Below are 14,852 nucleotides of genomic sequence, written 5' to 3' on the forward strand. Positions count from 1 at the left end.
TTCAGGATATATGTCCAGGTTCTCCTCGAAATTCCACAAACTCTATATCCTTGGACGAAGCCACTATCGCTTTGGACCTGGACCACCACAGAACTGCTTTTACCAAGTGGCTCTCTGTTCTGCTTGCCAGTCTATGTGGCTGGTGCTACAGGACACGGCCGTGGTGCTGGATTCAGGATCAGCATGGTCCTGGGGCTTTCACTCCTGATATTCCTTTCTGGATTCAGTATGGGGAATAAATGTGTTTTCTCTGAGAACCCGTTTTTTCATTTTGTTGCTGGTGTGTGTGTGTGTGTGTGTGTGTGTGTGTGTGTGTGTGTGTTTAAATACTGCAAACATTATAAAGGTTATACCACATCTGATTTCTCTCTTTGCACTGGTGGGTTAAAGGCCAGAATCAAATCCATGGCCAGCCTCCAGCAAGTAACGGAGACACAGTGGAAAGGGACACATTCGGATACTTCATTCTGTTTGTTTTTTTTCCCTTAATTTCCTAGACCTTAATTTTCCTTTGTTCCTTTTCTTGACTATTAATTCTTAAGTGCTTTTGAAAATGTCTTATTGCTATCAGATATTACCCAAATACAGAATGAAAAACCAAAGTGGGCATTCCAGAAAGCAAGGAGTATCTTCAGTTAAATTAGCTTGGGTAAAAGGAAAGGGAACAACAAAACCCCATGCTTATGGGTACTAGCTGACTGCAACATATAATTGAACATTTTAACCACACAATGCTTGCCCATCAATTTAAAATACAATTTAATTTTATCTTTGTTCATTTCCCCCAGGTCTTTGAGGCAAATTCCTAGCTTCATGACGATTTATGGTTTGTTTGATAAAATGGGGGGGGGTCTTCTAATTGGTTTCTCTGACTACCATAGTTACTTGGCTGGTGTCTGAGGTGTGCTGGGTGATATGAGAGGATTCGCTCCCTTACCTCCATCCCAGGGACCCTACCTCCATGCAGACTCTGGTCATCCTCCATGAAGATCCTGGCCTTCTTCAGTCTCAGAACCTAGTGTAAACCATGCAGGATCTTAGATTATATGAAGTGGAGGGAAACCCAGTTTCTGTTTTTCACATTGCCCTTTGTCAATAACTTTTTTTCTGGGATATACCAAGATTCATATCCAAGTCCTGTTGGGATATTTTCCTCCCAATTTATCTCCCAAGTGAAAATCTACCAACCTCACTTCCTTTTCCAGAACATTTCTGTACTATTAATGTGTTGTTGGGAAAGAAGAAGGAGTAAGGATGTTAAGAGTGTGTCTGTGTGTATATTTAGGAAAGGGGATAATGAAGATTTAAAAAGTTATGAGTATGATATGAATAAAACATTTCTGAATGCACAAAAAGAGAGGCCTTCCATCCTACTGCTCTCTGCACTGGGCAACATGGGATGATGTTGACTGAGGACAGCTTGTTTTGGTTCGGAAATTTGGTTTGGTACAGGAATGACTGCAGTAATTCAAGGAGAAGGCACTGTGCAGCTTACATACAAGGTATATGAGTCAAGTTTGGTGTTTGCAACTCATGAAGCTTCTTTACTGGTTGGAGACAAAGGCTTGCATATGTAGCCCAACTAGGGAAAAATTCAAGTGTGTGATAAATTACTAAATCGCATATTAAAAGTAATAACTGCAATAAATGGGGTGCACCCACAGTTCTAAATTCAGCACATAACCCATTAACGAGAGACTTTCTTGGAGAGCACTTAGTTTTGCTTTAGGGGCCCTCCCTAAATTGTAGTGAAAAGGCTCACATTTGGTGATTGAAGTTTCATGGATTTCATAATTTTCATAATCACAACCTCGTCTTATAAGGCCTTCTTTTAATACATTCTGTTATTTTCTAAAACTATCAATGTCACTTATTTTCTAAGGAGTTTTAAAACACTGTCTCTTAAGTTTCTCCAGCTTTGGAGTTGCGTGACTAAACTCATTAGATCCTGGGTCTGGACTAGTTAATATTATTGTAGTGAGTATGAATTTTCATGGTTGCAGCAACTTACGAAGTTCAGATAACTTGAACATGGCAATTCAAATGACTTGGTAACTTAACATTAAAAATTCCAGTTTCTTTTAGGTAAATACTTAATCACGTAGGACGTTCCCAGTTTCTTTTCTCATCTCTCCAGGGCTAAAGCTTCTCCATCCTGTCATTGATGGAGGAGAGTCTGGTGTGAATCTCATCTTCCGTCTTTGTCCGTGTCTGCTGAGGCTTAGGTGCACCTGCCTGGTCTTTGAAATCTGCCTCTACTTCCATTGTGTCCCCCGAGGAAGCCTGCCCCTCATGGTCTCTAGTCCTTTACTCAGCACCTTCTTTGTCAACAACACAAAGTCCATTCAAATTCCCCAAATGCTCTTAACCAATCTCCACACCTCTCTTGACTAAACATGGGGAAATGCGTGGTTGCTCTTGCACTCTATTCTGGGGCTGTGAGAGATTGAGAGTAGGGTGGCTGGAGGGTGGGACAGGCCGTTTCAGAAATGCCTTTGGCAACACTTAACCTTGTGAAAATAAAAGGAAACCTTGTGGGGCACCTGGGTGGCTCAGTTGGTTAAGCGTCTGCCTCCGGCTCAGGCCATGATCCCAGGGTCCTGGGATCGAGTTCTACGTGGGGCTCCCTGTTCAGCGGGAAGCGTGCTTCTCCCTCTCCCTCTGCCCCTCCCCCATGCTCATGCTTTCTCTTTCTCATAAATAAAATCTTAAAAAAAAAAAGGGAGAGAGAGAAACCTTGTATAAAATAAAGTCAGGAGGCCAAAAGGCGAGCGCTTATGCCTTACCACTAGTTGACAATTGCAAACCCAACAGGAAGATTCACACCTTGTAAGTCCATACTACTTTATCGGCTTTATTACCCCAGCAGAAGGAAGATGGTTTCTTCTTGCCCAGCAACAGCGCAGCCAATGAGAGACAGTCACAACTCAGCCAGTGAAAACCCACCATACTTTGAATTCTCAGTTTACTCCAATGGACTTTTGTTTGTAACAGCACCTCCCAATTCCCCCTTTCCTATATGGAAGAGCCTTCCTCTCCTTTGCTCTCTGAACTTGCCTGTAGTTTTGCTACAGCTTGCATGTTCTGAATTACAATTTTCTGCTGTTCCTGAATAAACCCATTTTTTCTTTTTTGCTTATAAAATAACTGGCGGTTTTATTTTTAAAGTTAACACTCAGTACATACTTTTCTACTCTCTTGGCTGCCCTATGATCAAAGAAGCTCTCTGAGGATTTCTTGTTTGGGTTCTAGTTTTCAAGTTGGGAGCTAGTCCTCCCTACTCTCAGATGTCTGTCTTTTCTAGGAGGATGGTCTCTACCAACTCCCCAAGTGTTTTGCTCCCTGGAAGGGTAACTGTGAGAATCCTTTTCTCGAGAGATCCTGCACCAGCTACATTCTCCCTAAATGTTTTCCAAGATCCTTAAACCCAGCTCAGAAAAGGTTCTTACTGCCTCTTTGTGTGGTGGAGATATGGTTTATACATCATCACATGTTTTTCCTCCTTATGTTTTATGTTATAAACTCTATGCACTTAGTGCTCCAGGATTTGCCTTTGAAGAACTAATTTTTTTTCCTTTTTCAATATCATTGTATCTTTCCCTCTCAAGAGCCTATTTTGAAATTCAAAGTGAAGAATTTGACTTGCTGAATTCGGCTCTTGCTAGGTTCTTCAGTACCTTTCCCTCTCTAGGATAAAAGCCTTAGCCTAAAGATCTAATTTTAATGGTGAAAATGTTGTAGGGTAAAAAGGAAATGCCAAGAAGTAAGAATACATCTGTCAAAATTTTAAAATATTTTACAGCTGCTTATATGATATGAACTGAATGACTTAGGTGGTCTAATACAAAATTTTGCTCTTTGGGGAGGAATTGTAAAGAATCTAGGCAATGTCTAAAGATATTAACTTTAAATAGTTTTTGAAATTTACCATAAGAGGATTTTTCTCTCCCTCTTGGCTTTGAAAATATTCCTATGTCACCCCCTTCTTTTCCATGATCCTCCATAACCTAGGAGGGTTAGTTGGCAAAATCCATACAGTAAGCAAGACTTACTGCCAATTAAGAGCCTCATACTATCTCCTTGGGGAAAGACAAAACCCTGTGGCTAAAAATGTCAAGTCTGGGATCTTAAAGTTCTACCCGAGAAACTGTGGGGAATGTTAGTCTGTTGGTGGGGGAATAGGCTGGATCACTGGAATGTCTTTTTCCCAGCTTGTTAATTTCTATGATTCAAGGAAAACAGACCTTAAAAGGAAGGGAGAAAGTACAATTTTTAGAGGACAAAAGTGAACACGAGTTACTTTAATATTTTGAAAAATGTTTTTATGAATTTTTAATAAAATTTGCAAATGATGAAATATCACCACATTCAAAAGAATCAATTAAATGCTTATATTATCATGGATTTAAGGCCCTCATTATTGGGAAAAGGTCAAAATTCTCCAGATTTCTGAGTTCATGATAGTAAACATATTTCTTTCATAATATTCACAGAATGCTCATGACAAATGCAGTGCAAATGGAGATGTTTTATTCCCAACATGGACTGGTGAAATGAAAACTCCCTTATGTTGAGTATCACCACACCAGGTATAAACCCTACTGAAAAGTGATTCCTGACCAATGTTGCATGTGTAAGAATGTGTATGTACATGCATGTATATATGTAATTTTATACATACATATAATTTTTGAACATTGAAAGGTATTTTTACCCACTAGAAAGAGTTTGATATTTCAATCTCTCAAATGATAATTTTATATCATAGAATAGTGGTTAAGAGCATGGGTACTGGAATCTGATTGCCTGGGCTAAAACCATTAATTAGCTGTGTGACCTTGGGCAAGGTACTGAACCTTTTTGTATAGCAATGACTTCATCTCTAAGATGCGAGCAACAACTGCATCTGCCCCATGAGGTGGCTGTGGGGATTAAGTAAATTAGAACATGGCATTGTATAAAGTACAAAATAAATGTGAACTTTCAGTAACATTACTAGTATATACAAGGCCCATGCTAGCTGCTTTGGGGGAAAAAGGAGACACAGTCTTTACCCTCATATGGTTTAATATCTAGTTGGGAACTCAAGCTATTGTCTTATATAAAGTTAAATATTAATACCTGAGAAGAAAATCCAACACTTCAGTTCAGCTGCACGGACCAGCCTCTTAAATATAGAAGCCCTATGGGCTGGGTGACCTGGACCAGAGGAATATCTTTATATAAAATGTTAGTCTCACATTTGCTTCCCTTCACCTGATGCTTATCTCTCTGACATGATGGAAACAGGCTCAAGGCACATTGTATACTAAACACCGTTTGCAGTGGCCCAGCCTACATTAATTTTGCAGTGGTTTAACCATGGGTGAGCAGTCAATGACGCAGCTGCTGATGCTGGATTAAGGCTCTTGACAACAGAGGTTGGTAGAGCTGAGTCCTCTGAGAAGTGGGCCAGCCCAACAATTTCTGCAGTTTGCAGAGGGACAGTGACTGCTTGAGCTGATTTTTAAGTTTTTCTCTGAGATTTACAGACAATTCCAGTCTGTGGCTATCCAGTTTAAGAGGTAATTCTGTACAAGGACTGGCACAAAACCGCGTGTCTAATTGCCAGATAAATATTACAGTTAACTTCTCTGTGAGATCAAGGACAGGATGACTTCCTGTGGTCTGGAATGTTCATAGAAGGCCTTGGAAAGATGCGGTTATGAAGGGCCTTCAACAAGAATTTAAGGTAGTCTTTGGATTAATCCCTTTTAAATCAAATATTAATTCCCCTAATTTATTTTTCTTAAAAAGAGGAATGCCTTTATTTATTTATTTATTTATTTATTTATAATTTTAAGTGGGTCCCAAGCCCAATGTGGGGCCTGAACTCATGACCCTGAGATCAAGAGTCATATGTTCTACCAACTGAGCCAGCAAGGCACACCAACCCCTAACTTAATTTTTAAATTTATCACTAGATTTTCCCCTACAACCTGTCCCTGACTGGTGCTCATATCAAAAGATAATTCTGTGTCTAAGTTATGAGTTTAATAAGTTTTCATATGTTGATCTGTGTATATAACCTTCACCTATAAAATTGCTTCTGTGGGAAAAACAGGGGTATTCTGAATTTCAGACAATGAATTTATAAACCCATTTTATAAAAACTCTACTTTGGTTGGTTCTTTCACTCAACAATTAATGAATGATTTCATGACTATCAGACACTGTTGTCAGCCCATATGAACACTGTTGTCGGCCCATATGAACAAAAGACAGATACCTGCCCTCATGGAGTTGACATTCTGGAGAGGAGATAGAGTTAAACAATACACAGAATCAATAATTGGTATAGTATGTTGGAAGGCAATAAGTGCTAAGGGATAATGAAAGAGTAGTGCAGGGTAAGAGGGATGGGATGGGTGGCAATTTTAAACAGGATGATCACTGCAAAGGTTACACATAAGCAAAGTGTGTAGGGAGCCAGCCAACATGACCAACCCCAACTGGGGGAAGAGTATTTAGGGCAGAAGGAGGAGCCAGTGCAAAGGCCCTGAAGCAGGAGCTTACCTAATGTGTCTGAAGAATAGCAAAGAGACCAGTATAGTTGGAAAGGGGTGGGAGAGACAAGAAGATGAGGTGAGAGAGGTAAGTTGGGTAGTGGCAGCAGGGAACTTGCTAGATCATACAGAGCCTTGCAAAACTGTAGAGGCTTTGAGAAAGTCAGCAGTCACTTGCATTGGGCTGGCTTAAAGCAAGGCCCGCTTGTATCAAAATAATTTATCTTTTCTCTGGTCTCCTATACTTCAACTTTAATGTGGAGACAAATAAACTGAGATCTTGTTAAAATTCAAATTCTTATTTAGTAGGTCTGGGGCAGGGTGTGAAATTCTCCATTTTTAACATGCTTCCAAGTGATGCCAGGCTGCTAGTCTACAGCCACACATTGACAAATAAGAGTAAAGAGGTGTTGAGCTCCCAGGGGCCCTGGAACTTACCTCTCTGTTAGCTGGGTTCAAGGGCCTTCTTGTTCCTTGTGAGCCTGAAAGGACAACCTCAAAAGGTTTTTGTTCACTTTCCTATCAGTCATGGTCTCACCACTGGTCTATTTCAAGGTCCTATCACTTGGCTAGTAACAGCATGGTCTAGAACTCCCTCCAGGAACAAGAGATAGTAAGTTTCTAGGGCCTCCTCACTGCCACTATGGAGGCTCTGACCACATTCCTATCTTACTCCAATTAGGAAGTTCTGACTTGCGGCCTTCACTCCTGGTCCTACACCTTGAGTGAAAGTCCAGCCCTGTAAACTGGCCTGAGACAGCTAGAGGATCTAGGTTATGCTCCTAGGTAGAAGAGAGAATGCCCTGCTAATGACTATTTTACAGGCAAGGCTGGCCTTCGTAAGGGCTAGTGCAGTAATCTGCAGGGGAGCAGGCCTGGGAGGACTCGCCACTTGTGACTATAAAGCAGGGGTTATGAGTCAGCTAGGCCTGGGTTTGAACTGTGCTTCTCTCCCTTACTATGTAATCTCAGGACTATTCCTTGGGGGCCTGGAGCCACAGTTTCCTCATCTGGAAAGTGGGGATGACAACAACACTTCCCTCATTTATAGAGAGGATGCATATAAAGCATGTAGTCAGGTCCCTGGTTCATATGATGCTCACAAAATACTGGTGATTATTTTTGTAATCGCTAGTAACATCCCACCACCTATCAAATCGCTTTGTGGCCTCGCACCATGGTACCCACCTCTCATTCTCTGGAGTTCAGGCACCACGGCAAATCCCTCAGCAAAGGCTTTCAAAGAGAAAACAGAGGGGCCCACAGCAGTTTCATCGTGGCAAATGTCACAAGAGGTAATTAAGGAACTGAGATGTTTAGTTTAGAAAGGAGATGACGGGGGTGGGGGTGGGGGTGGGGAATGGACGTGATGGCTGTCGTCACGTCGTCTTGTATGAGAGAAATTAGACGTGTTCTACGAGACCCAGCGGGCACGCTGAGACCAACCGGAAGCAACGAAAGGAAAGCACACCCCCTCCAACAGACAAAGTGAGGTAGGGTGCGCTAGAGGAGGGGGGTGTCGGTGAGGGTCGGCTCCTGCGCAGCTGCGGCGGCGGAGCCAATCGCCGCGCGCAGCCTGTCCTCGCGCGACGGTACAGTCGTACAGTCGTGACGTCGGCGGTTGCCATGGAGAGGCCCGCTAGCTGGGGGCCGCGAGCTGGCGCCAGGGGCGGCAGGGTCGGAGCGTGGCTTTGAAGCCGCTTCCGCTACCACCATGAGCGGCCGAAGTAGGGGTAGAAAGTCCTCCCGCGCCAAAAGCCGGGGCAAAGGCCGCGGCAAAGCCCGAGTCCGCGCTGCTCCTGACGACGCCCCCCGCGACCCGGACCCGCCACAGTGCCAGAGGCTCGGGGAGGAAACCCAGGCGGCACAGGTGCAGGCTGGCGCGGGTTGGGGTGGCCTGGAAACCGCTGCGCCCGCGCCGTCCCGTCGGCCCGGGGAGGACGCTGCCTGCCGGCTCCCCCTGGACTGTGGCCTCGCGCTCCGGGCCCGAGCTGCGGGGGATCGCGGGCAGGCCGCGACCAGGCCCAGCCTGGGGAAGGCCACATCTCTCTCGGAGCGCCTAGCAGCAGACACTGTCTTCGTGGGAACCGCGGGAACCGTGGGAAGGCCGAAAAATGGCCCCCGCGTTGGAAATCGGCGTGGCCCTGCCGGGAAGAAGGCCCCAGAAACCTGTGGCACAGCGGGGAGGGGGCCTCAGGCCATAGCTGGTGGGAAGCTGAAGAAGGGGGCCACAGGGGAGAGTGTCTCCCTCCCTGTGGTAGAGGAAAAGAAGGTGGAGAAGGATGCAGGGTCAGGGCCCCTGGCGACAGATGGCAGCATGGATACGCTGGAGACAGTCCAGCTGAAGCTGGAGACCATGAACGCCCAGGCAGACAGGGCCTACCTTCGGCTGTCGCGGAAGTTTGGGCAGTTGCGACTGCATCACTTAGAGCGCAGGAACCTCCTCATCCAGAATATCCCGGGTTTCTGGGGGCAAGCTTTTCAGAACCACCCCCAGCTCTCATCCTTTCTGAACAACCAAGATAAAGAGGTTCTCAGCTACTTGAACAGCTTGGAGGTGGAAGAGCTTGGCCTTGCCAGATTGGGCTACAAAATCAAGTTCTACTTTGGGCGCAACCCCTATTTCCAAAATAAGGTGCTCATCAAGGAATATGGGTGTGGTCCTTCGGGTCAGGTGGTGTCTCGTTCTACTCCAATCCAGTGGCTCCCAGGGCATGATCTCCAGTCCTTAAGCCAGGGGAACCCCGACAACAGCCGTAGCTTCTTTGGGTGGTTTGCAAACCACAGCTCCATTGAGTCTGACAAGATTGTGGAGATAATCAACGAAGAACTGTGGCCCAACCCCCTGCAGTACTACCTTATGAGTGAAGGGGCCCGTGCGGAGAAAGGAAAGGAGGGCAGACAAGGTCCAGCAAGGCAGCCAGTGGAGACCCCTGAGCCTGGGGCAAACAAGTCCAACTGATCCTGCACTAGTCTCCCTACTACCTCCTGTTGGACCTGTGCCTAGCTAACCACTCGTGTTTGGCTGTCTGCGTTCTCTTCATGTTGGCCTCTGTGCACTGTATTCCTTTTGGACTTCAGTTACAAGAATATGGTATTTATGATCATGTTCTTTTGCCTCCTGGTGGCCTTCTTGCTTTTTCACATTAGTGTTACATGTTAAATGATCTCACCCCTCCTGTTTATATGTTAAGCACACATGCTTCAAATGTGTGCTGCCTTTGTCTACATTGCCCGGACCGTGTTCTTGGCTCTGGCCTTTCCCAGCCGTCTTTAACATGGACACTCATGAGTCATCCTCCAAGAGGACCAGTGCATCCTCAAGCTCTGCTACTTCAGGGCCAGTGACTTGCCGAGCTTTGTGTTCATGCTGGCCACGCATGCCATCTATGGCCAGTTTTTCTGTTGCCACTGCAGAATGAAGCTAGTGCGCATGGTATTGGCCATCAGCCAAAACTGATTGTCCAAAGCCCTGGGGTCACCGGCCTAGTTGCCACCACCTACTGGATCTCTGACTTTGGCCAGGGGCCTCTGCTGTCCTGCTGGATATGCACAATAGCGCTTGACTGCTGGGCGTGGATGAGGTTAAGGGTGAGAAGCAGTATGCCATGTGTTCTGTACCATCATGTGTCTCTTCTTGCCTCTGGGCCATTCTACCGTTGAACATTCGTCAAGGTCTATACCATGCCCTGTCACGGTCAGGCCATTGAGACTTGTCTAGGTTGCTATTGGCCCCAGTTGGCCTCCTGGTCAACGAGGATCCCAAGAATTGCCTGTGGATCCAGGTCCCCTGCCAGTGCATGAGACACACACCTACCCTCCCTAGCCTTCCAGGAACCCTGCTGCCTGCCAGACTGACGGGCAGGTGTGTGGACATGTGCTCACTGTCATCATGCCGTGGCTCCAGGTGAGGGTGGGGACTGGACCCACGTACAATCTGGGTACCTTTGTCAGCTCCACTTATCCCTTCCTAGCACATGACCAGAGTGCTATAGTGGGGTTGCTGGGGAAGAGGTACTTCTGATCTGTGGGCCTGTGTCTACCTCATCGCACACCTCTACACCTTACTTGCCCTTCCTTCACTCCCTCTCTTCCTTCTTTTCTCCCTTCCTTTCCTGTCCTCCTCCTTCCTCCACTTCTCCCTTCCTTTCTTGTTTCAATATTACCACAGCTCAGAAAGAGAAAACGACTGAGAAACTAGGGTTTTCTGCATACAGCTAGCGAGGCAGCTGGGACTTGCTGTGCACACTCACACACTGGGCTGACAGGGGTTAGAGGAAGCCAGAAAGCTGGGTGGGTCTGTGGTCAGACCTTGGTTCCGACTCCTGGGTTCACTCTGTAATTCTCAAGTTGAGAATTCTTTTCATGGCTCCACATGTGTTAGAATTATAAACCCTAAGGCAGCAGTGTCATGGACTAGTGTTTACTCCTGTTCCAACTTTTTTTTTCTTTCTTGTTTTGTGCCCCTTAAGACCCAGGTACCTCCTATTGTTTCCTCCTCTGTGGTAGCCTCTGGCCATCTGGCCCTCATTCTCCAGCTTTCCACTCTCAGCAGTCCTTTGCTCTCTTTACTTCTACCTTCAGATACCCTTAGGAGTAGGCTTCTGTCCTGGGGCATGAGGACAGGCTGGGCAGAATCTGTTCTGGATCTCCAAGGCTCATTTCCAGGGAGTATAAAACCTGAGCTGGGCCCTCTTTCTCCTCCACATCCCTAAGGGTGGGGCGGTAGGACTGTAACTACACTTGCCCTTCCCCTAATCTCCCTTTCCTTACGGGAGACCTTGTTCTGAGTCCCCCAAGGGCTGGGGAGGCCTTGACTCAAATTCGTAGAGAGGGTGTGCCGGGCGGGGGACTTGGAGCAAAAACACAGAGCAGGAATGAGCCTGGTGTGGAGGGGGCCTGGGGATGCAGGAAGAAATGGCTTGAGAAGCCTCAGGGAGAGGATGCCTATCTCTCAGTGAAGGCAGGGACGGGGCGGGACCTTCCCCAGAGTGAGGAGGGGAGAATTAAAAGGGTCCTGGGCCAATACGATGCCTAGGTGAGGATTTGCCCACAGTTTTGTCCGATGATTATTTCAGCATTAGTGGATTTTATAAATCACAGAAACAAATCCAAAATAGAATAATGTTACTTTGGATGCTTTCTCTTTTGTTCTAGGTGTGGCCTTGCGTATGTGGAAGATTGATGCTCTATGCTGCTTATTTTGCCATAAGTAAAATCTTACCACTTCCCCCATTTTTGCCTAATGGGAAGATGTAGCTGTATAGGTCTGCTTTTTTCTTTTCTTTACTTTTTTTTTTTTTTAACTTTTTGCTCTTTATTATGGACATTTTCAGACATGCACAGAAATGGAGAGGATGGTACCTGCACCCTGCGTACCCATCACCTAGCTACATCAATTATGATCAACCTGGTATCTTCCTCTCCCCACCCGTATTGTTGATGGAAAATCTGACACTGTGCCGATTCAACCTTGACTGCTCTGGGAGATCGGGACTCTCTTCTGGTGGTGATAGTGGTGGGGGTCACTGTCATGATCACATCAGGTCTGCTTTTTGTTTTGAATGTTAACTAATGAAGTTCCAGAAATGGGCCTTAGAAGTGAAAGTCTTCGGGATAAATAGGGAGTTTCAAAAACAGATGAAAAGATGCTCCCTTTCCCCTGTATCCACAAAAGGAGAGAGAGAGAGACTGGTCTGTTGTAAATCCTTTGAAGACCGATACGATAAGGTGCTTATTTGAGACCCTTCACCAGAGTATCAGTCTTTTTTGCCTGTGAAAGATGGAGACTTGTGTGACTATTAGAAATATCATCAGCTTGTCCTGGTCTCATAATATAACTGGTCTTGGAAGTATAATTTGGAAATTGTTTCTGTGTTCTGAGAAAATAACCTCCCCAAAGCAATCAGTTACTGGTTGTCTTACTGGTAATTTGACACCCTGGTAATAATGCAATTATTCCTTTGTTCCTAAACAGTATAAATAGTTGTAAGCTTGCATGCATGATGGAAAAATAAAAGCCTGTATCTCTGTTATATTTTTTATTTTAAAAAAAGAATTGGAAGGTGAAGCCGAGCTAGGTAGTTGAGGGGATGTATACATTGGACTCAAAGAGTGATTCCTAGGTCTCAGGCCCTGGTGTGACAAGCTGCATAACAATATATAAAATTCTGATTCTCACGCCTTTAGCAGAGATCGAAATTCTGTTTTTGGTTCTGGGAGGAAGCCCGGTAGTTCTTGTTTTTAACGAGTTTTCCAGGTGATTTTAGTGGAAATCCAGTGTTTCTCAAATTGTAGAGTACATCTGAATTGTGTGAGGAATCCTGTTAAAGTGTGAATTCTGATTCAGTTGTCCAGGCTGGAACCTGAGATTCTGAATTTCTAACAAAATTCCAGGTGATGCCAGTGCTGGTGGTTTGTGAACTGTACTTTGAGTAGCAAAGGAGGTGACGTTCAAGTCCCATTCAGACTAGAGCAGCAGTGCTCAGCCTTGGTTGCACATTAGAATTATCTGGGAGACTTAAATATACTGCCAGAGCTCTGCACAAATGCCAACTAAATCAGAATGTGGGAAGGAGTTAGTCCAGGTGTAGGTGTTTTAGAAACATCCCACGTGATTGTGTTGTCTAGCCAGAGTTGAGAACTGGGGTCTCTGATGCCGTTCATAACACATATGTAAGAAGGTTAATTCTATTCATCAAGGGAAGCAGCAGCAGACAACAAAAGGCCACGAAAAGCTGTCCAGCAGAAAATAGTTGGAAAAAATTAGAAGTGGGTTGTTAAATGACAAAAAAATAAAATTGGTTTATATGATAAAGGGCTTGAATCAATGCACGTGCAGTGTTCAGAGCATAGTAGGTGTTCAAATATTGAATGAATGAATGAGTTTGAAACGCAGTTTGTAGTCGGATGCCTCAGGGCTAGTCTGGTAATTAAATTTGCAAAGTAGGCCAGTTTTGTTTCATGAGGATATATGCATCTGTTTGTTAGGGCTGCCATAATGACGTACCACCGACCGGCTGGCTTAACCAACAGAAACTGACTTGCTCTGTTTTGGAGGCTAGAAGTGTCGGATCAAAGTGTGGGCAGACTAGTTTCCTCTGAAGGCCCCCCTCCGGGCTTGTGGGTGGGCCTCTTCTCTGTCTTCACGTGGCCTTTCCTCCGTGCGAGCCTGGGAGCCGTGGACGGAGGTGGAGACTACGTGGCTGTTCTGCAGGGCCGGATTGTTTCCTTGGGGGCGGTGCTGGCCGAGGGTGGCTACATCTTCAAAGGGCAGTGGGAGGAATCAGGATTTTTATACAGAATCTCCCAATTTTGCATGCTTTCAACTAAAAAAAAAATTTAAACACCCAGAGCCTTGCTGTACGTGGCGTGCAAAGAGGTATAGAGAGCAGCCTCGGATGCTCAGGTCTCGTCTTGGGATTCGTGCCGAGTCCCCTGGGGTTATGCCCTGGGAAGGGCTCTCTGCCCAGTTCGGCTCACACACTTGCTTCTTCAGAGGTGCGAAGCCTTCACTCTGATCTGGGGTTCACTCCCTCCCCATGGGCCCCTTCCTTCATTGCCTCCTGTACGTGCCAGTCTCGGTTATACAGCTGTGAACAAATAGAACTTTGAATTCTGCCCCCCTCCTAGGTTTCAGCCTCTCAGGTTTTGCCGGGGGACTGTCAGTCAATCTGTCTTCTCCTGCCTAGGGCTGCCGCGTGCCTTAGACCCATACGGGAGCTAAAGGAAGCCTCTTCATCGTCTGACCTTCAGGTCAGAATTCACAGGGCAATTAGGTTTTTAATAACCTGGGAAGTGAGGGCTCTTTGGAGTAATTCTTGTTAGGCTGAATCCCTGGCCCTTTTCTCAACTTTGCGTTTTATTACAAAAGGCCTTCTTTTGGTTTCTAAACTTGTTACGGGCTGGGCTTTTTTGGAAGTATGGGGGGTTTGATTATGCCATGGGTGAGGGAGGAGACAAAAATAGTCTTACTACTCATAGCTTATTGAAAGTTTTTATCAACTTCGGACTGTCTATCCTTACACTTTGGGCTTCCTGTCTCTGGTCTTCTCCACGATTTGCAACAGGGCAGGGAGGCACACTGCTCCGGGGTGGCCTCACCTAAGGAGGAGACTTTGCCCTCATTGGTCCCTTTGAAAATTGTGGAAACTCCTGCCGTCTCTCCCCTTGAGATCTGGGCCTCGGTGAGCCACTGTTACTGATGGGTGGGCCATATCCCTCAGGGGTTGGGGCAGCAAAAAAAAAAAAAAAAAAAACAGAGAACCCAGGCTATTCAGTCTGTGGTTTTTATCTCTCTTTGTCCTT

At 45.6% G+C, this 14,852-nt stretch overlaps 1 protein-coding gene across 1 annotated transcript; it reads left to right on the forward strand.

The window, feature by feature from the left end:
* Positions 1-8,131: 8,131 nt before the first annotated feature.
* Positions 8,132-12,580, forward strand: TSPYL5 (TSPY like 5). Its single transcript, XM_045805897.2, has 2 exons — positions 8,132-10,452; positions 11,703-12,580. The coding sequence occupies exon 1, from the start codon at positions 8,260-8,262 to the stop codon at positions 9,505-9,507; it is 1,248 nt and encodes a 415-aa protein (XP_045661853.1). The 5' UTR covers positions 8,132-8,259; the 3' UTR covers positions 9,508-10,452; positions 11,703-12,580.
* Positions 12,581-14,852: the final 2,272 nt, after the last annotated feature.

This window comes from Ursus americanus, chromosome 9 (assembly GCF_024610735.1).
Source record: "Ursus americanus isolate L20-20 chromosome 9, mUrsAme1.1.p, whole genome shotgun sequence".
NCBI lineage: Eukaryota > Metazoa > Chordata > Mammalia > Carnivora > Ursidae > Ursus > Ursus americanus.